Source organism: Myodes glareolus, chromosome 25 (genome assembly GCF_982192425.1).
Source record: "Myodes glareolus chromosome 25, mMyoGla1.1, whole genome shotgun sequence".
NCBI lineage: Eukaryota > Metazoa > Chordata > Mammalia > Rodentia > Cricetidae > Myodes > Myodes glareolus.
This window is the reverse complement of record NC_142050.1, coordinates 38,232,690-38,253,986: the sequence shown is the minus strand read 5'-3', so window position 1 is coordinate 38,253,986 and position 21,297 is coordinate 38,232,690. Positions and strand designations below refer to the sequence as shown.

General features: G+C 46.3%; 1 protein-coding gene across 2 annotated transcripts in view; it reads right to left on the bottom strand.

Annotated features, from left to right (window-relative positions):
• The window catches only part of Tmem178b (transmembrane protein 178B), a 393,382-nt gene that overhangs the window by 39,155 nt on the left and 332,930 nt on the right, over positions 1-21,297 (bottom strand). For both annotated transcript variants that reach the window (XM_085683877.2, XM_085683876.2), the window contains exon 3: positions 10,953-11,090. In XM_085683877.2, the coding sequence (XP_085540003.2) occupies positions 10,953-11,090 (138 nt within the window). The remainder of the gene's footprint in view (positions 1-10,952; positions 11,091-21,297) is intronic.

Sequence of the window (21,297 nt, the reverse complement as noted above, 5' to 3'; positions counted from 1 at the left end):
TTCCGAGAGGCTCCGTAACAAAACATTCTTTTCTTCCAGTTACAGAGTGTTTGAATATTCTGGACAATGCTGGAGAACCAGATGGCTTTGTGGACACGCTCTCTTGAATTCTCGGTGTTTGCAGAAGAGGTCATGGGTTTCATTTTTGTGCTGGGCCCCTAGTGGTGTAGAGGGAGGCCCTTGGATGTAGAACACTGTAATGACTTCTGGAGCACACCATTAGCACCCTAAGCCTGACTTGGCCACCCCAGGCATGGATGAAGTACTCCCTACCTCCACCGAAAGTAGGAGTGGCAGGCTACCGAGTTTCCAACAGTACACATCCCAGAAAGCAGCGGGAAGGCAGATAAACTCAAACAATATTGAATGTCATCTGGTGAGACTCCTGGGTGACTGTGCAATAGCTATATGACAGGGCGGAATGGAAACTATGTCCCTTTAACAAATCAAGTCTTTGGCCATGACCTTAAAGGCCCGTAATGATGTCTACCTGTTTGGTATCCCCTCCGCCTCTGTCCCACTCTGCACCGCCACACTCATCCTCATGATCAGTTTCTCTAGACCCAACAGTGTCATCACCATCCCAAGTGCTTCCTTCATCTCGGGGTCTTTTTTGTAAGGAATGATGCTCCCCATGTCTTCTTAGAGCCTACGACCACCCCTCACGCAGGATCCTGTCCCATCCCCGCCATTGCTAAAAGGCCTTGCACATTCTCCCGTATCTGCAATGTACCATCACTTTCTCCTTCTTGTTCTCATTTTACTTCACACTTCTCTTCATCCAACGCAATTTGTATAATTACAGTACTTGCCTGTTTTTCTGTTTTTGCATGTGAGCTTGCTTCATGGACTTTCTCTGCTTCTCTACTGTATCCCAATTCAACCGTATGTGGCACATAGGAGGAACTCGGTATTATTGAATGAAGGAATGAGGGACTAGGGTAGGGATTAAACTGAGAGGAACTGTCTGTATGAGGATTCATTTTTTTTTTCTAACTCCACAGCACATGTCATAAGGCGTCTTAGTGGTACTGCAGCAATGACATAAAGCCACTGAGGTAGGAGACCAGCATCCCTGAAGGTAGTTATTTCAAAAAGAAATATCTCAAGGACTGGAGTGATGGCTCAGCAGTTAAAAACACTGGTGGTTCTTTCTTCCAGATGCCCAAGGTGGTTCAGTACACAGAACCAACCATAGTGCCTTACAACTATCTGTAACTTCAGTTCCAGAGGATCTGACACTATCTTCTGCCTCTGTGGGCATTGCACACATGTTGTATACAAACATACATGCAGTAAAAACACCCATACACATAAAAATAATAAAAATTAAGACAAATTAAGAAAAGAAATATCTCAGTGTCAAAATAACAATATCAAAATTGTTATGAGAACAATGGCCAGCATTGTTGTAAGTCCTCCAGATGAGTTAACTCTAATTATCACAGCAATGCTTGAAGTGAGCACTATTTTTAGCTCTTTTTAATAGATGAGAAAATTGCAGCAAGGCATGAAAGGCAGATAAGGAATGTCCCAATGTCACATGGCTAGTTCACTGTTTCTTTAGTCCTGGGCTATATCTTCATGAAAAACCCATAATTACCCTTTTTTTTTTATTGGGTGACTCTGTTTCCCGAGCAAGGACTCTGGGCCCCCAGTTAGGAAGCAGGTTATGGAAGGTGACTTCTACAAGCAAGTGTGCCTGGGAACATCCCAGAGGTGAGGGTTGAATTCCCATACCGACTTTCTCGATGCCTTCACCAACCACTCCCATTTCCACCTCCTTCCCCATCCTGTTCCAGCATTTTATTTTGAAATTCAAGAATAAAGTATTCCCCTGTCTTAGTCAGGCCATGGAAGGGTAGCATTCTTGAGTGCTTTGTGTGAAGGTGATAGAGCCTCCTGGTGTGACCATCACAAACCACAGTGTGCATAGCCAGGAAAGCTTACTTTTCTGTTCTGAGGCCAATATTTATGACAGAAGTGGCAGCCCTGATGGCAATTCTACAACCTTTGGGGGTCCGAAATCTTTCTGCATCTTGGATTGCTAGAGTGAGCTGCCCTGGCCACAGGCACTATATAAAGCAAACCTGGCGGTTATTTCCCAATCTTCCCGACAACGTGTCTCCTCCTCTAAACGACATTTGCTGTCAAAATAGACCCTTCAAGAACATGTTTTGAATGTAATTATCAAATGCTAATAAATATTCAGGTACGTGCCTTGCAAGGGGTGAAAAACATTCTGGGTGTGAACTAGACTGTAAACATCTGTTTGAGATTTTGAAAGACTGTAAGGCAGAGAGTCTGGGGAAGAGCTGGGATGTCCTAGCGAAGGCTCACATTAAACTACCAAAGCAGGCTAGCAGCATAAATGTATGACTTTTAGGCCAGAGTCATTTCTGATTGGCTGTGGCAGACCCTGAGCGCGTCTCAGCCTGTGAAAATGGACTTTTCTCAGGGCATATACATCATAGTAAGAGCCACCATTTATTATAAGCTTTGCATATTTCCAAGTCACTTGCTTATTGGATTTATTCTCTCTTCCTGGAATATCTAATTTACCTGGTCCTCTGCTTTGTATCTTCCCTCTCTGACCAATGAATTTTGAAGTCATGACCTGGAGGCATGAAGCTTAAGATTTAGTGTCTCTCTTGACCTTATAGAAACACCTGCTTCCAAGCAGGCCAGAGCTAGGGACTGGCAATGGTGAGAGGCTGGGAGAGAAGGCTGATGGGAAAATGTGAATGCTTATAGGACTCCTTCAAATCACCCTTGCGCCCGAATGAAGCCGTGCTCAGGACACATCCCTAAGCCTTTGACCATCGCGCCAAACTCAGGTTTTCAAAATGCCTGCCCTTCAGCAAGATCTTCATCTGCCAGAAGCTGGAGGCATCGTGCTGAGTGTCTGGGGCCTTGATGCACGGTTGGCTACCCATGCCCATCACATGGCATCACTGATTTATATATCACAACAGTCATTCAAAACTGATGATAGCGTGAGCTTCTCCAGAGAATTCTCTTCATCCCCCCCCCCCGATGAAGTGGCAAGGTAGAAGAGGTCACAGCAATCACAGATGGTACGACAAGAACCTTTAACTGTTTCCTTTCACTCATTACCATCCATGCCCCCAATTCTGGTCACCCCCTCCTTCATATGCCTCCTAAGTGCTTTGAGAAGGGGGGAGAAGAAGCCTGGGGGTGTGTGTTTGTGCAGAAGACACGAAGAGAAATTGTGGAGATACTGGCCCTGGCTGAAAAGCACAGAACTGGAGTTCAGTGAGACACAGAGATGTTCAGCATGGCTACCCAGGCCAGAGGCAGCAGTCTAGGCTACAAGAATACAGGCCAGTGTCGCGTTCCAGGCTTCAGATTCATTTCTGCCAGCTACTAGCTGGGTGATCTAGGATAACACGACATGACCACTCTTATCTAAACCTCAGAGGGTCTGGCTGGATGGCGTCTAAAGTTTTTTTTCTATTTCCAAGGTTCCAGGACTCTAGGTTAAGGTCAGAAACTCCATGAATTCCGGTATCTTTCCTATTCTGCTTCCTAAAGGAGTTGAAGATGTTTTGTTACACGGAAGCTAGGTTCTAGTACTGCTCGGTGAATGTGAAGAAGAGGGCGAGGTCCCATAAAAGGGGCTCCTGTCACAGTAGGGGCGACAGATAAGGCAGGGCGCTTTAGAAGACGGCTGCACAAAACCAAAATATACAATTTGCTTTTCTCACACAGCCGCTCGGCAGCCATTTATCAAGCTGCAGACATGCTCTTGACCCAGGAGATACCTGAGGGGAGGCATTCTGTAACTACGGCAGACTGGTCTGATGTCCATGGCACATAGGTATCAGTGCAGGCAGAGAAAGGAGCAAAGACAGAATCCATTCCAGACTCCTAGTCCCCAGATCTTGGTTCCTAATGTCATTATCTAACAAAAGGCTCATGGTGTTCAAAAGTCAGCATACAAACAAGGAGCCAACCAAACACAAAACAGCAGAAAACAAAACCCCACATGTTGGGGTATGTCAAAGGGCACAAGAACCAATTAGAAGACTTCTCAAACGCCAAGGCTGGCAGAACTGGAGAGACCCAGAGAAGCAGCACTGGACTATAATTCAAATGACAAAATCAATGCCCTCGGGTCCACACCAATATAAGCGAGTGACCAAGTGAATTAAATGTGGAGAGCAAGAGGCAAATCCTCGATCTAGGAGAACTCCAAGTTAGTTCTGCAGCTGCTCTACCCGACAGGAGTGTTTCCTTCCTAGCACCCCATTCCTCCTGGGTGGCTCCACACATGACTGTCTTCAAAAGGAATATAGCATAGAAATGGAAGAAAATACCTTACAGTGGAAAAACACTACCTCTTCCAAATGATCAGGGCAACATTGGCAGTCACAAGTACGAGTCACGTTTAAATGACAAGATATTGATGGACCTCTACCTTGTGATCTCTCTTCCCCAAACCATAATTCAGCCTAATAATGAAAAAAAAATCTCAACAGAGGATCATCCTATAATATGCTTGACCAATATTCCAAAACTGTCAGGGTCATCTAAACCCAAGAAGACTTAGGGAGGTGCCATAACCAAGAGAAACCGAGAGAAACGGCAGCATTGGATGTGTCTTGGTGCTAGGGATGGGATCCTGGACCAGAAAAGGACACCAGATAAACCTAAGGGGATCTGGATGAGCCATGAGCTTTAGTCAGTAATAATGCACCAACATTCATTCAACCACTGTAACTGATGTGTCGCAATAAAACAGTGATATTAATAAAAACATAATAATAGTGTCTGGTCTGATCTTGAAACATAGCCTTCCCAACACATATGTTTTTAACAAGACCAGCTGAACATGACTTATTTTCATAAATCAGACGATGGGTATATGGACTGAGTGTGATACCTTAACTGCTTATAATGCTTGCACAAGTTTGAAAATTAATTTTAAAAATTAATGCTTGTGTACACGCACACATGCACACCACGTCACACATGTGGGAGTCAGAGGAAAGTCTGTGGGAATTAGCTCTCATCTTCCATCCTGTAGGTCCCAGGGAGCGAATGCAGGTCACCAGACTTGGCTGCATCTCACCAGCTCTCGATTTTCCTTACATCTAAAAGTGTTCTAAAAATTAAGTATTTACTAAAAAGCAGGGAGCCTCTCTTAGTGGTTGTGAAGAAACAAACTTCCATGGGTTCTGCCCCTGCATGGAGAGGAATTCCGTCGTCATGACTCCGACGCTGGCAGGGATCTTAAGACTCAGAGGAGAACCCAGCCACAAATGTGAGCCCGGTTTATAAGACCCTCAACGGAGACCACTGTTAAGCTGCATCTTGAATTCTTACTCAAGGAACCTATGAGATAATAAATGTTAAAAAAATAGCAACAAAACCCAAAATAATATCTATCTAGGCAAGAAGAGGCATACTCGCAGGGTGGTTGTAGCACATGCCTCTAATCTCAGTACTCTAGAGGCAGAGGAAGGCGGATCTCTGTGAGCTCAAGGTCAACCTGGTCTACAGAACAAGTTCCAGGATAGGTTCCAAAGCTACACAGAGAAACCCTGTTTCAAAAAAACAAAAACAAGCAAACAAAGAAATAAATAAAAGGGGGCAGAGAGGGAGGGAAGGAGGAAGGAAGGAAAGAAAGAAGAGGCACACTGACAAAATTTAAATTAAATTACACTGTAAAGTACACCTGGCATGTTCACGGAATTGCTAGTCAAGGAGACTCTGAGGGGGAACCTTGAAGCAGGGATCTGAACCTAAATAAAGAGATATCCATGACTTGTTCCTTGGTCAAAGACATCAGGCAGCTCCAGGGCCTGAAGAAACCTTTGTATGTGTTGGAACGGAAAGGTAGCCAGTATGACTGGAGAGGCATGAGGGGAACCGTGTGTGCACAGGAAGATACAGAAAGGGAGCTGAGAAAGGCAAGGTCAGCCAGGATGTAGAGACTTTCAAGCAAAGTAAGGAATTTGGGTCTTAAGTTCAACTGAAAGCCATTAGATTACTAGTGACAGGAGCTGACTGGCACATCTGATTCACAGTGTAAACGATTTATGCTGGGAGGGCAAGATGACGTAGTGGGCGAGGCACTTGCCACCAAGTCTGACAACCTGAGTCTGATTCCTGGGATCCAGGTGGTGGCAAGAACCCACTACCCAGGGTTAGCCTCTAGTCTCTACATGTATGCCAGAATGCACGCACACACAGTAATGAAAATTTAAAAGAATAAAAGCTTCATGCTAACTGATAAGTTCAGAATTGATCAAGGCAGAGCCATAGTGGAGTCAGGGTGGCCAGGAAGGAACTTCAGTGTTGTTTAGACAAAAGATGGTGGAGCCTTAGCCCTGGCTGCAGGTAGAGAGGGAGGAAGGCTATTCAATCCAGCACTTACCAGAGGACTGTGGGAAGGTTCTTGATGCTATGAGCATGGACTAGGGATTCCAACTTGCTTTGCAAATCTTTGTACCTAAGAAGCTTCCAGGGAGGGGGGTCACATGTGAGTAGAGTAGTCACGTGCTCCTGTACCACACAGTCTGTCTCTGTGTTATCCTGCTCCCGAGCCTCTGAATACCCCTGAGTCATTCTGATGGTCGCTTGCACCCACGTGGGGCTGTGTCTGTCTGGGCTACATCTTCTGCAGAGGTGCTGCCAAAGGAAAGCTGGATCTTACCCACCACCCCAGCCTCCTGGGCCAAAAAGTGCTGCCCTGCTTAATTAATAGTTTCCTCTGGCATGAACATCTGTTTTACAGTTTATGGATGATTATGGTATAGTGTGTGAGGCACCCTTTCTTTTTCTCCGAAACAGTCAGACATAGACCAGAGAAGTGCCCAATGAAGACCATCTTCCTGTTGGAACAGAGGAGAGGATATGAAGGCAGTTCTTTAGCCTTTATTTTGGTCCTGCTAAATATATAATACATATTATATACTTATATAAAATATAGTTGCATACTTATATACAATATAAATGCATATACTATGTATTTATAACTTATAAAAACACATATCTAGGCAAGAAGTGAAAGAATATAAAAATTTAAAATAATTAAAATGTAGAACATGCCTAGTATGTCTGATGAATCGCTTCACTTAGAGTTACCAGTTTCCAGGAACTCAATCATTGGGATCTTGATTCCAAATATACTGCTCCACTTAAAAATATTTGCGTGTAGGTACAAGGATGTATGTGTGCACATGTGTGCTGTATACATGCATGTGTGTGTGAGTGTATAGGTGTATGTACATATGTGTGCATGTGACGCCAGAGTATAACCTTTGTGTCATTTGTCAGGAGCTGTCTATGTTGTTTTTTGAGACAGGTCTCTCAATGGCCTGGAACTTCCCAGTCAGACTAGGCTACCTGGCAGGTGAAACCCAGGGAGTCACTTGTCTCTGTCTCCCGGGACTGGTATATCAAGTTTTTACCATCACACTTGTCTGTTTACATGGGTTCTGAGGACTGACCTCTGCCCCCCATGCTTGCAAGGCAAGCACTGTACTGACTGACTGAGCCATTTCCCCATCTTTCTTGCTGGATCTTCCCTTTCTACCTATTTACCTACTCACATCTGGCCAGTCCCAGATTCCACTGCTTTTGGTCACTACCTGCTTAGCTTCCAGCCTAATACAACCACCAGGGACCTGGCTCAGTACAGCCACAGATACCCAAGAGAAGGCTATAAAATCACATTTGGGAACTATCTGTGCAGTTTCAATGACTGACGGTGCTGTTGTGTCTTGGAGGTAACTAGAAGAGGTGGCTTATTCCCTAGGTTCTTTGACAGGTCATGCATAGGGAATTGACCCCCAGAGAGCAGACTTTTCAGGTTCTGGGACAGGTTCATGTTATAATGTCTCTGACATCTAGGGTTCTATAGGTCCAGACATTTCTTCTGGGTTCATGTCTGGTCCCTCAGTTTAGTTATGATAACTGAGCAGGGCCAGGCCAGGCATTCACTCTCTGATCTTGAACCATATCCTCCTCACACATATGGTTATAACAAGACCAACTGAACATGACTTATTTTCATGAGTCAGAGTGTGACAATTGCCCTGGGCTGCTGACCTCCCAGAGCCGAGTCTCTTTCGGTTGCAGAGGATGCTAGCTGGAGAAGGAAGGGTATGGCAGAACTTCCACAAAAGAAAACACCACCGTTCAAGGGATGAGAACTCAACAGCTTTGTTATTAACTCCCTTGTTAGTTCATGGAAAAAATAGAACCAAAAAGTGTATGGATACCACTTCCCTTCCCACGCCAGCTTTATTTAGTAGTATGTTGCTTTACCTAGCGACAAAGATTTTTTAAAAAATACCTCCAGGGGGAAGAGTAGGCTTGGTGACCTGAGGATAAATTAGACTCTGTGTAGCCTGGACTGTGCTCTGATCAGCAGAAGTGGCTGTGGGAAGCACAGCTGCTGCAAAGCTGACTGTCACACTAGTACTTTATCACGAGTATGGATTTGCCATTTTAAAGATACATATATATCACATATCCAAGAAAGGCAGATATGTGTACGCCTCCCAGGAGTCAGGACTTGAGTAGGTTTCCCAGCTACTGAGGCCTGTTGGCACTGTCTTATCTCTTGTTGTATAACTTAGACAAGCAGTTATAAAGGCCTAGGTGTTCATGCGTGCATATGTACATGTGTGCGTGTGTGTGTGTGTGTGTGTGTGTGTGAGAGAGAGAGAGAGAGAGAGAGAGAGAGAGAGAGAGAGAGAGAGAGAGAGCGCTCCCTGGTACCATACAAGGTGGGAGCTGGAAGGACTTCCAAGTGTATCTGTCTCACTGATTCTTGACTCTGTTTGCAGAGGAGCTCTGTGGGGTTGATCTTGATTGGTCTGCATTAGCGCTTAATCAAAGCTTTCCAGGAAGTTCTGACTGGTAATGGGTGAGAACTACCAGGGGCAAAGGAAGCAAAGCCCCTACTCATTCAGCCTTCAGAATGGAGTTTGCGGCTCCTCACCTGTCCTGGAGGTGTCCCAGCAGTAGGAGGGCAGCGCTGCAGCCACCCTCCAGCCCAGAGCTTCTGTCCTCTTGCCTTTTGTCCTGAGGTCTCCAGTAGTGGGAGGTAACTCAGCGACCTCACTGCAGTCACAGATTTCGGCTTAGCCATTATCACTCAGGCCGGTATGTTATCTAATCTACTCCTGTGGCCTGTCTAGGAAAGATAAGCCAGCCAATGGCATTCTAGCTGTTAGTCTACACATTAACTGAAGTCCTTTGGAAAGCTCTCGGGGTTGAAAGGTCCCAGGTTCTAAGCCTGGTTCCCGCCTGAAGAGAAGAGCCATTGAAGAAGGCATCCAGCCTTAGCAAATGCCAGCAAGAAGTAGAGCAGAAAGACTCCTGCCTGGGAGCTCAGTCTGAGACCTGTTTGTTCAGCTTCTCTGGAATACCCGGGAGACCTCTCTCCAGCCTCAGGAAAGCCCCTCATCAGAGTCTGTTTTGTGTCTCCAAAGAGCAAACAGGGTATGGCCTCACTGTGAATAGGATACAACCGTACTTCAGACAGGCTCATTACAAACAGGCTACGGCCTCACTACAAAGAGGATACAGCCTCCCTACAGACAGGGCACAGATGTTTCACTTTTTATCTTATTTTATATTTTGGAGGAGCACAGAACAGGCAGATTACAAAGGGGAAACCAAGGGACTGTACTGGTAAAGTACAGTGTGAGAAACATCAGTGAATTTGAGTTGTTTCACTGAAGAAAGGGGGAGCCCATAGAACATAAGTGTGCATTGGGGGATGGTGGCTTCTCCCTGTAGAATCTCTGTCACAGAGCCACCATGCCCCCTCACTCTCCGAGCCTCTGCCTTAACCACAGGTGTGGGCCCCAGGGGTGGCAGCTCTGACATGGGAACGTCCTGTCTCTGATGACAAGTGAGTCCCCTAAGTACCAGCTCCATGGGAAGCCTGTATCGTGTTTGGCACAGAAAGGCTGTGCGTCAAGGAACAGAGCAAAACTTCAGGGCCCAAGCCCTTCCTGCAAAGCCCTCCCTCCCTTCCTCCCCTAAACCAGAGCTTTCTGCGTCCCAGGTGTGTCTCTGTACACAGCGAGGCACAAGCTTCTCTATCCTTCTGCTTGACCTGCAGATAGAGTCCCACAGCCCACTCATCTTTCTCTCCTCGGTTCAGCAACCGGCACACAAGAGACTGGAGTCAAGCATCGGTACAATGCCTGAAGCCGGACTGATGTCTGCCTCTGTCTGTGGGACTTGTTTTCTCTTCCTCCCACAAGCATGTCTAATTCTGTCTGTTCACACTCATTCCACAGAATTCACCCATCCACCTGTCCCAGGCAGTCCAAAATGTAAGCTCTAGGCTGAGCCCCCAAACCAGGAGACTTTAAAGGGAAGGAAGACACCCAAGTAGATGGTGAGAAGGCTTTGACTTTGCTTGGACCAGAGCCGAGTCCCTCATAACTACACAGTTCTCTCCACGTACAGTCTGCTATAGGCCACTGGGCTGACGCAACGTAAGGAAAGGGAGCAGGAATGGGAGGAGCTAGTCTTGTCCGACTGCTGCCTTGTTTTAAACCATACGTCAAGGACGAGCACGGGCCTTTGGAGAAGAAACACTTCCTTCCTGGGTTTAACACTACAATACAGGACATGGAAGTGTAAAAGGCCCAGCATATCCTGGTTTTATGCTTCCAAGTCTGAGGTCTCCGACTGCTGTCAAGTAGGTGTCGTGGCCCCAGTCTCCCTTCCGTCTAAGCACCGAGATCCCCAAGGCTCTAGACACTGAGGACTGTATCTCATTTCCTTTCACATCCCTAACAGCCGTCATAGCGGGAACCGACTGTTGATGAACCGACAAATGAGGGAGCGGAAAGAACCCTACTAGCCACGCTCCACTGCGCTTGCGCTATCCTCTTACCGCTACCCCGCTGGACCTTCCCAGCCTCCCCCGCCCCACCAGCAGCTTTCTGCCTTACCTCCCATGAGGAAGAGAAGCCCTGCCACATACTGCATAAGGCCTCGGTCCCAGCAGCAGCCCAGCACACCGATGATCCAGCCGAAGAGGATGATGGCCACCGCCATGCCCATGAAGCCAGCTGTCATTCTGCGCAGGTCTGTGAGGAAGCAGGAGGGAAGAAGTTAAGTCTCAGAAGCTGTGACAGGATAGGGTCAAAGCCAAGAACAACTTGGTGAGGAAGGGGGTTGCTGGGGAAATGCTGTTTACAGCAGAAGGGAGAGGGCAGAGTCGGTCCACGTCTCTGCTGGTTACTTAGCATCTTGTCCAACTCAGCATTTTCACTGGTTCCTTCCCTCCTGTGGTCAGATGTCCCCAGAGTTACTCATGCACCCTCCCTCTACATGCGTGGCTCTGACCTGGACTTGTTCCCCAAATGGTTTCTCTTACTCTCTCTTTGCCAAGCTGGCTTTTACTTCCTTCTGGGGAGCACCTCACCCACCCCAGCATGTTGGTCATTCCTTCCTGAGACTGCCTGAACTCTCTCATGCCTGCCCACATTGAAGCCAGTTACACGAGCCCCAGCCCGCTAACAGGGCACTAAGCAAAAGCAAAATCAGGTTGCTTGGCCTCTTCCCAGGCTCTGGCTTCTCTGAAACACCACAGGCCATCCTAGAGGGTCTCAAGGATGTTTTACCCTCTCAAAGGGAGGGCAAAAATGTCAGGGTGATGGAAAAGGTGCCGGCTTGAAATCAAAGTACATCACATGCACCGCTGCCCCAACTATCTCTTCTCATTCCGGAGGAACAAATGCAACAGAGCTTCTGTAGGCCTGGGGATCCACCAACTCATCAGGAGGTCACCCCTCCATCCCTTCCCTCTCTTATATTCTGTCCACTCCGACCCATCTGGAGTTGTGCATGGGAGGAAAAAATGGACCTCTGCCCATAACAGAGCACAGTTTGAGTCAAGATCCCTCTACTGGGGGATCTAGTCTGTTTGTTCTGACAAGGAAAATCAGCCATTGTCAGCCCCAACCCAAAGAATCTGGTTGAAGAGTGGGAGGCACATACACAGAGGGGAAACCATGGCTGGCCCACCCATCTGGGAAGGGGGATCCCGCAGCAGCTGGACAGTTCCCTAGCCCCAGAGGCAGAGACCCTGAAAGGGGCCGCAGAGCAGACCCCTGCCCTGCCTGGTTCTTCCTTGCTGTCCTGAGCACCTAGCAGGCCTCCCCCAGCCAGGTGGGAATAACACTCCGAATTCACTTCTGCAAGTTGCCGAGGAAGCCTCATTATCCCATAACACTGAGCAGATTGCTCAGACTGCCAAATGAGTCAAGTGAAGCTTTCCTGAAAGAGTCATTCGATGACAATGCTAACACACAAGCCAAGCCTCCTGCACAGCCAGCCAGAGCTAGAAAGGGAGGAATACTCCTGCCCATGGGCCAGTCTCAGTTCCTATGGGTCAGCTCCTAGGGACGGTGCATTGTTTGTCCTTTTATGTCCACCGCAGTCACACTCACGGCCACCAGCCCTGCCTGGGATCCCTGCTTTCCTCACCACAAGGGCCTGAGCTGCCTTGTCAGTGAGGGAGAGTTCTCGAGTGGACATCTGAGGCCATGCAGATTGATTCTTTACCCTCTGCTTTCTTGAAAGGCAAATGGGAAGGAAGGGAAAGAGTCCAGCTCTCTCGCTGGGAAGTTTAGTAATTCAAGCAGAAGGTACTTCAAGTCAGCACCCTTCCCTGGGCCCTCCCCTCTTCATCCCGTGAAGGCTTCTGGGTCCTTTTCACTGTGATCCCGGTAAGTTTACTTGTTCTCTCTTCTGGAGGCCAAATTCTCACTTGGCATTAATGCCTGAAAGTCCTATATTGGTCCCAGGCTCTATAGACCCTTGAGAGCAAAGATTCTGCCTAAGGTTCTGAGTGAAAAGGTGAGCCACATCAGGTGAGTCCACACTGGTCAGAGATGGACCCGTGGGTTGCTGAGGCAGGAAATCTAAAGAGAATGCCAACCGTAAAAATAGGAGGTGACATTTATTGAAGGATGAAAACAACGTGTTTTATTTAGAAGAAAATTGAAGGGGGCAGAAAAGCAGGGACACGGAAAAAAATAATGCTTTCCCAAAAGTTTTCAACAGGCTCTGGCCGTCTAGATCCCGGTGAGGGAGGGGTGACTGCCTTCTTTCTCTCAGCCCAAGTAAACTTCTGTGTCTCCCACAGGGTCTTGTTGACTGAGGTAAAGAGTTGTTCTAAGTTGTTGATGTGGAAACAGGATGAAAAACAGAGATCCTGACTGTGTTTTCATTGACCCAGGGAAGATTTTCACAGCACCCTTGAGTCTGACTTTGTCCAACCTCCGCATGAAAAAGCGGCTCTTTTCTCCTTGGAAAGTTAACTGGGTTATCTACGTGATAGCTCAGGCAAGCTGCTATACTAGGTCAGAAGGCAGGCAGGACAAGAAATATTCCAATTTTACAGATGAGAAAAAGGCAAGATCCAGAGACAAATAAATAAGCTATTGACAGTTTCCACGCTAGTGGGCTGCAAATAGAGTTAGCAGCTGCCTTCCCGAGCTGCGTGAGAACATGGGGTAAATAAAAGAATTAAAATTGATGAGAACAAATGCACTTGGCATTTCTTCTTCGATAATCAAGCCAGAGCTATACCTAAGAGATGGAGAACAAAGGAAAGAAAAGAACAAGGAGAGGGGGGTTGTGAAGCTGGTGAAAATGGGCCAAGGCCAAAGGCACCAGGGAACCCCATCTGCAGGGTTCCCCAACTGGCTCCCCAGCTCATCATATAGGACCTTTTAGATCAGGTGGTAAACAGAAAAAGGTGAAGCAGGTATTTTGAGGGACTTCTCTGAAAAGGAATTAGAGTCTCAGATCTTCTGACCACTCCACACTACTGAGGGGCACCCATTTCTCCCAACTTCCAGGACATTAAACAGAACACTTAGGAATGGGGCTGGCTAGCACAGGCGGAGGGCAGGGCTCCACACTGAAGCTCATGACCATCCCTTGACAAGTGACTGCTGGATGTGAACTCTTACCACTGACACACACCTCAGGCCCCTTCTATGGGATTCCCGGAAGATGGTTGTTAGAGCCGAGTCTCCAACCTCCACTGAGTGAGTGAGGTTTCTCCTGGGCAATGAACAGCCCCATTGCACCGTGGGACTCTGAAAGCAAAGGCGCTGCCTAAGAGACTAAGTGTATGGCGGGTCCCAAGTCCCAAGTTGACTTCCGCTTCCCTCACTAACCCAGTAGGTTCTGGTAACTCTTTAGCATCCTACTTTCAAACATGGGCAGGTTTGTGGCCAAGTCTGACAACCTGAGTTCAAAGAAGAAAAAGTAACAGCATAAGAGTAAGCTCAGGCTAGACCTTGTTACCTAGGTAAAGGCTGGATACATATGGGGAAAGAAGGCATACTGTACTACTGGCTGCCTGGGAAAAAGCCAGGAGGGCTGCCTTGCCTCTGGAAGCTCCCCCTTCTGTACGACAGAAGCAGGCAGCCCCGGTTACAAAGGCGCAACTCTGGGAGCAGAATGATCACTCACAAATGAACCAGGTCCTGGGCGTTGTGGGCTGAGCAAAGTGCTGTGGACAGAGCCCCAGTGTCTCCATACCGAGGGATCAGTCAGTACGGGAGAAGAAGAGAGGGATTAGGGAGAGGGAATACGAATGAGACAGAATTGGCAATGAACTTCCTACCCTTGGAGTCAACTCAAGACAGGCTAATTCAGAAGACCGGGAACATTCCAGAAGCCAGTCATTATCCCCAGAGGAAGTGGTATTGGAGTGGAGATGTGGGAACACATGAAAAGATTCTGAAATCGTGTCTCACTCTTCTACCCTTTTACCCTGGGACACCGGCAAATTAGCCAGTCTCTCTGGATCGCCATTCATGCATATGGCGAGTGGAGGCTGCAACAGCATTGACATCCAAGAGTTATTAGGAGGTCTCCCCGAGCTATCGGTGCAAACACTGTTGGAGCACAGGAGTACGACAGGGAGTGAAAATCACCCCGGTTTAAGCCACTGTTCTCTGTGCACCGCATCCCTTGCGTTCGCCATCCTTGTGCACAGAAGGAGTGGAGCCTGATCCTGGGGCGTGCTTCTCATTAAAGACGTGTGACTCAGAGAGAGCACCTGGAGTCTGTTCCCTTTGTTTTCCAGGTGCTGGGGTGGCTGAGGCCAAGAGATTATTTATTAATATGGAGATGTACATACGCTGGAGGGCTGTTGCTCTCTATTCGCTAAGGATTCCAAACAGCTGGAGGCTACAGCAGCTAATGGCAGAGGTGCTGGTGGCCTTCCAGGCTCTTTCAACCCTGGGCTCTGGCAGTGAGCACTTCAGGCACATAGGAGGAAGAGATGTGGGGCAGAATATGATGATGTGTTGGGAGGGATTCGGGGATTTAGGTAAGAAAAACAGGAACAGCTTTTGTCTCTGACTCACACAATGCAAGTTGCTTCAGCATAGTTAAAAATTAAGGAATTATTTTAGTGAAAACTACCTAGGTTTCCATGAGGAGTAGCAGATATGGGGTTTTGGTCTCTGAGATGCGCTCCAGAGAGCCTTCTGCCTCATCCCCTGCCCCATCCTTCTCCAAGCCCTTCATACTCCAGTTGTCCAAACTACAGTTCCTTCTCTGCCCTTCGTGCTGAACAGCAGATGGTACTCTAGCTTCCCAAAGCTTCCTGGATGCTGTATCAAGCTCCACCTCATCTTCGAAGGCCTCCCGGGAGTGTGTGTGTGTGTGTGTGTGTGTGTGTGTGTGTCTAGCGACTTCTACTATGGCTTTAGTAGACCTCACAAGTAGCACCCAGAACTGCACTTGGCTGATCTCCCTGCTGGATCTGACTGCAGTTACTTGTTTATACCTCTCTTCCCTCAGTAAATTCAAGCTGGTTCAGGGCTGCATTGGTGTTTGATTTATTCTGTTTTCCTAGTCCCTAGCTCATTGCCTGACATAAGCAGGTGTTCGACAAATATTTGCTAACTATGATCATCATCCAACCCTGTAGTAATTATCCAAGCCGCGTGTGTGTGTGTGTGTGTGTGTGTGTGTGTGTGTGTGTGTGTGTGTAATAACACTAGGGCCAGGAGAAAATACCTTCACAATCCAATCTGCTTCAGTGACTCAAATGTCATTGTGACTTCAACTCACTTTTATTCTTCCCTAATTTTAAGGTTTGTTGTTGTTGTTGTTGTTCATTTGCTTGTTTTGTGTTTTTAAAAGCCAGCATTAACTATTACTTAAACAACTTGACCTCATTGCTCACTGCACACAAAGGAAACACCAGTATGCATTTGAGTTTCAGATAGTGGGGTTACAAGGACAATTGCTCTCCTTCAGATTGTGAATGAAGCAGAGCTTTCTGCACTGCCCATCCCTATGAGTCAGGATGAACGCCCGTGGGAGAAGGCAGTTGCTGTAGAAACAGGAGGTAGTTTCTGGGTCAGAAGGCAAGCTTGAAGCTTCTTCCTCCTCAATCTGACCCCCAGATTAGGGAGTTGCCACAAATAGGGATATTGAGGGATATTGAGTCATGCTGCTATATACAAATCACATTCATGGTGAAAACAATGGAAGGCAAATTATGAAATTTGTACTTGCCTGATGAAAGCTAGGTTAGCAGCCAAAGCAAGTACAGGAGGAAGTGAAAGGAAAGAGAATTCAGAGCCAAGGAGAAGCATCCCAATCCCCCAAACCAAACTGTTAAAGCCGCAATAACAGCCCTTGCTGCTGCCGCCGCCATGGCTGTCAGCTGACCGCAGAAAAGCAAGAAGGGAACGACGTGAAGGGGACTGTAGCTCAGCCATCCTGCTACACCTGGGTGGATCTGACATCTGCTCTTCCACCCGAGAAAAGAACCCATTTCTCCTTCCCTCTGCAACAAGTCACTGACAGCTGCCTGGAGTGTAAGGTACAGCAATGTGCTTCTTGGCAAGCTCATGACCCCAGAGAGACACCACAAAGCAATCAGAAGATGCGAGCATCAACATACACAGGCACCTTAGAATTCAGCCAGTGCCTGGGAGCTAGCTAAGTTAGCTTTGCGGAACACAGGGAAAGTGGAGATTAATCAGGGATCAACATTGTCTGTCTGTTCTATCCAGGTGGGTGTTGGAGAATATGTATAGGATGGATCAATTCAGCTTTGATTATCCAGTAAGGAAGATGCATTTTTTTTTCCAATTTAGAAAGGGGAACATGGGGATTTTAGTTAACTAAGGTTCCACAGCCTGTAAAAGTCATCTCTGAGAAAGGGTCCCACTCTGGCCATTCTTTTGTCATTCTTCAATGCTTCTCATACCCTGTGCTATTTCAAAGCCCAGAATTGAACTTAACCTTCACTAAAAGATAATGGAATATATTCACTTATCAAAACCATTCTATCAAAAATGTCAATGACATGAAAAAATGAACAAAAAGCAATGTGCAAACCTATGTATTTCTATATTGTATGTATGTATACATACACATGCACCTGCCCACATATAACCAAAAGTTAATAAGGAACCTTTGTGGATTGTGGGGGTGTGTTGGGGGGTTCTCTTTTTTACAATAGGAGTAAAAAGAACTTTAAGAATCAGGTTTTGAGTTCCTTAAGAGATAAAAGTTTTATTGATTTTAAAGTTCTAAGCACAAATAATGAGCCAACCTGCTAGGATGGGTACAGTGATAAAAGATAGTGGTTACAAGCCTTCAATTCCTTCTTAATAGTACCTGGAATCTACATCCTAGTTCCACATATATTGGCTGGAATGCATTGTGCAGATCACAACACAGTGTCTTAGTTCTAAGGTCTTGGAGTCTCTAGGGTAGTAGAGGAAAAGTTTGTTCTGCATTCAGAAACTGCAATGTCCATGACAGCGTGTTGTGGAATATTTGTAGGCTGTGTGAAGATATATTGCTGTGGTTGGCTTAATAAAGAGCTGAATGGCCAACAGCTAGGCAGGAAGAAGTTAGGTGGGACTTCTGGGGACAGAGAGGATTCTGGGAAGAAGATAGCGGAGAGATGCCTGGGAGACTCTAAAAAAAATAGGACATATGGTACAGAGCAGAGATCATTGAGTCACGTGGCAGAACACAGATTAATAAAAACAGGTTAATTTAAGTTATAAAGGCTAGTTGGGCAAGTATAAGCTAAAGGCAAACTTTCAGAATCAATAATAAGTCTCCATGTCATTATTTCTGTGCTGACAATCCAAAGATAGTCCAATAAGAAAGTTTGCTATATAAACGCTTTACTGAGTGAGGTGAGCCAGACCCAAAAAGAGGAACACGGTATGTATTCACTCATTAGTGGATTCTAACCATAATTAAAGGTCTTTGAGCCTATTATTCGTGATCCTAGAGAAGCTAAATAAGAAGATGAACCTGATGAAGATTATTTACCTATCCACCAGGAGGTAGGAAATAGACAAGAGTCCCAGGTAACCTCGGGTGCATGGGGGGGTGGGAGGGTTGATGGAAGGGGAGAGGGTTAGAGAGAAGGGAGTAGGGGAGGAATGGGGAAAGCTCGTTGGCCTGGGATGGGGGGGAGGGAGGGAGGATGAATATGGGATCAGGGAAGAATATATTTCAACTAAGGGAGTCATTTTAGGGTTTATAGGAGACTTGATTATATATGGGATCCCAGGTCCAAGGAGAGATCCCCCAGATTGTTCTCTGGACAGAGGAGAGGGTGCCTGAATCGGCCGTGGCCCATAACCATACTGATGTATATTTTGCTTGTCACCATAGATCCTTCATCTGGCGAAGGACGGCGATAAAGTCGGAAACCCACATTGGAGCACCGGACTGAGCCCCCCGAGGTCCAAATGAGGAACAGAAGGAGGAAGAACATGAAAAACGAAATCAGTACTGCGAGGGATGCTATCACCCACTGATACAATGGAACGGATCTAATGAGAGTTTACCAAGGCCAGTTGGACTGGGACTGAACGAGGAAGTGATATAACCAGATTCTCGGAATTTGACCGGATTCTCTGAATGTGGCTGGCCCGGAGTCTTTCTGAAAAGCCATTGACTATGACACTGGGACCTGTTTCCTCTACATATTCTGGATTTTGGGGATCAAGTCAGTTTGGACACTCACCTCCTGGACCTGGAGGGGGGCGAGGAACTTGAGCTTCCCACAGGGCAGGAAACCCTGACTGCCCTAAGGGATGAAGAGGGAGGAGGAGAGGGAGTGGGGGGAGTGGGAGGGTGTTGGGAAGAGGGGCGGAAATGGAAACTTTTATAATTTAATAAAACTTACTTAAAAAAAAAAAAAGAAAGTTTGCTATAGTGGCCTCCACAAGCCTTAAAATTTTTATTGAGTGCTTGAACTGAAAGATGCCCTGAGTGTGAGATAGATATCACAGTTGGTTGCTACAAACTCAGCAGGAATTTCTTAACAATTGTTGTTTATATTCATTGCATGTTGACGTGACCTTTTGTCCAGATTGGATTAAGTCATATTATAAAAATTAATTAGACCTATTCATGTCTTTGACATGTGTAACAGAACATCTAAAATTGTGTGTGTTGATTGTGCTATGCTCCTTTAGGACTGCAGTGTTTCAGGGATAAGAACTTGTATAGACCTTTGCTACAAAAGGTACTCCTCCCTAGTTCTGCATCCTGTAGTACCCATCTCCAGTTCATATTGAACAAGAGAATAGGATGCTGGGAAAGGAGGCTGGGGGATGAAGACTTCTTAGAAGAGAGTTATCAGGGAATTATGTATTCCCATTTCCTCCCATGTGGGTATCTCCACTCTTACCTAGCCAGGTCAAGGACCCTGAGAGAGTTACTTGGAGAACAGCACCCGGATGCTGCATAGTTCACAGGACACAAGATGGTATTTACTTGTGGCCTTGAAAACTAAGTAAATGGCTGTCTGGAGTTTCCTGGGGCAATAAAGTTAGACAGAGGCATACATGCCGAAGTTTGCTGGGGGAAGAGCTCCTGCTTTCTCCACAGGTCAAGTATAAGGGAGTGAAATCTAACAACCCTGACAAAATTCCATCATAGTGCCTTCCTGATTTGATGACATGACTCCACCAGAAAGTCTCAACAGAGGATAGAACCAAAATTGGGAGTTGAGGAAGAAGTAGAACCAGATCACCTGAACAATGGCCTGTTCATCTCAGGAGATAATGGTGCATTGTCATTTCCTACAAAGCATTCCCAGAGAAATTACAAATTTCTTCTGTGAGAGACAGAGCTGGTATTTGGAACCAGCCACATGACAAGCGCCAACGTTGAGCATGAGAGCACAAAGCACTTTAGGCCTCATTGGCATATCTTTTGCCTGCTTTTCCTCAACTCCAGACCTGGAGGAACCAAAACAGGTAGCAGGTAGAATTTAAAAAGAAAGAAACCAAACATGTCTCTTTTTACAGGCAGGTTTCTCATGCATGCCAAGACTTATCTGGGAAAAATAGAGGACAATTTAAGACTCGGGGTTTAGCTGGGCAGTGGCGACACACACTTTTAATTCTAGGACTTGGGAGGCAGAGGTAGATGGATTTCTGTGAGTTTGAGGCCAGCCTGGTCTACAGAGTGAGTTCCAGGACAGTCAAGGTTACACTGAGAGCTCCTGTCTCAAAAAAACAAAACAAACAGAGGTGAGGAGTGGGAGGGACCAAAGGAGGGAGGGAGGGAGGGAGGGAGGGAGGGAAGGAGGGAAGGAGGGAGGTGGAGAGGGAGACACTTTGTAGTTCTCAGATTTCATTAACTACAAATAAAACAAAAAGTATGAAATACCTAACAAGGTATCCAACACTCATGACAATCTCCCATATGTATTATCTAGGAATGGAGATAGAAGATCGTTAGAACAGGCTTAAAAGGTTATGGTAAGAAAAAAACAAACTGTGTAGTCTTTCATAAATGAGTCACAGATACTCTTGTACAAGCCAAACCTGAAATCAGAATGATGATTTATTATTAATGATGATGATTATTTATACAAGGATGCAATTAGCATTTCATATACTAATCTTATCCTAAACACTTTATGTATACTTTATCATACATAATCCCTTCTCCCCTTTTATTGATGGGATAATAAGGAACTTGGGGGTCGAGTCTGCTGCTTGAAAGGAATAAGCTGAGGTAGAGCTTTCTGCTCTGACTCTAAGGCTTTTGCTTTTAATCACCGTGTTCTACAGCCTGCAAGAGTCATGGATCAAGTGAGATCTTTGAAAGCCCTTTGTAAACTGTAAAGTGCTACTACAAATGTCTTTCATCACTTATGTTCACTGCAGGCTTCAAGACAGAACGCAAATACAATGGACTCTGTAGCTACCATCAGTATCATTCAATGTGTATTTAACAGCCCCAGGGTGTACTAGTCTTTCC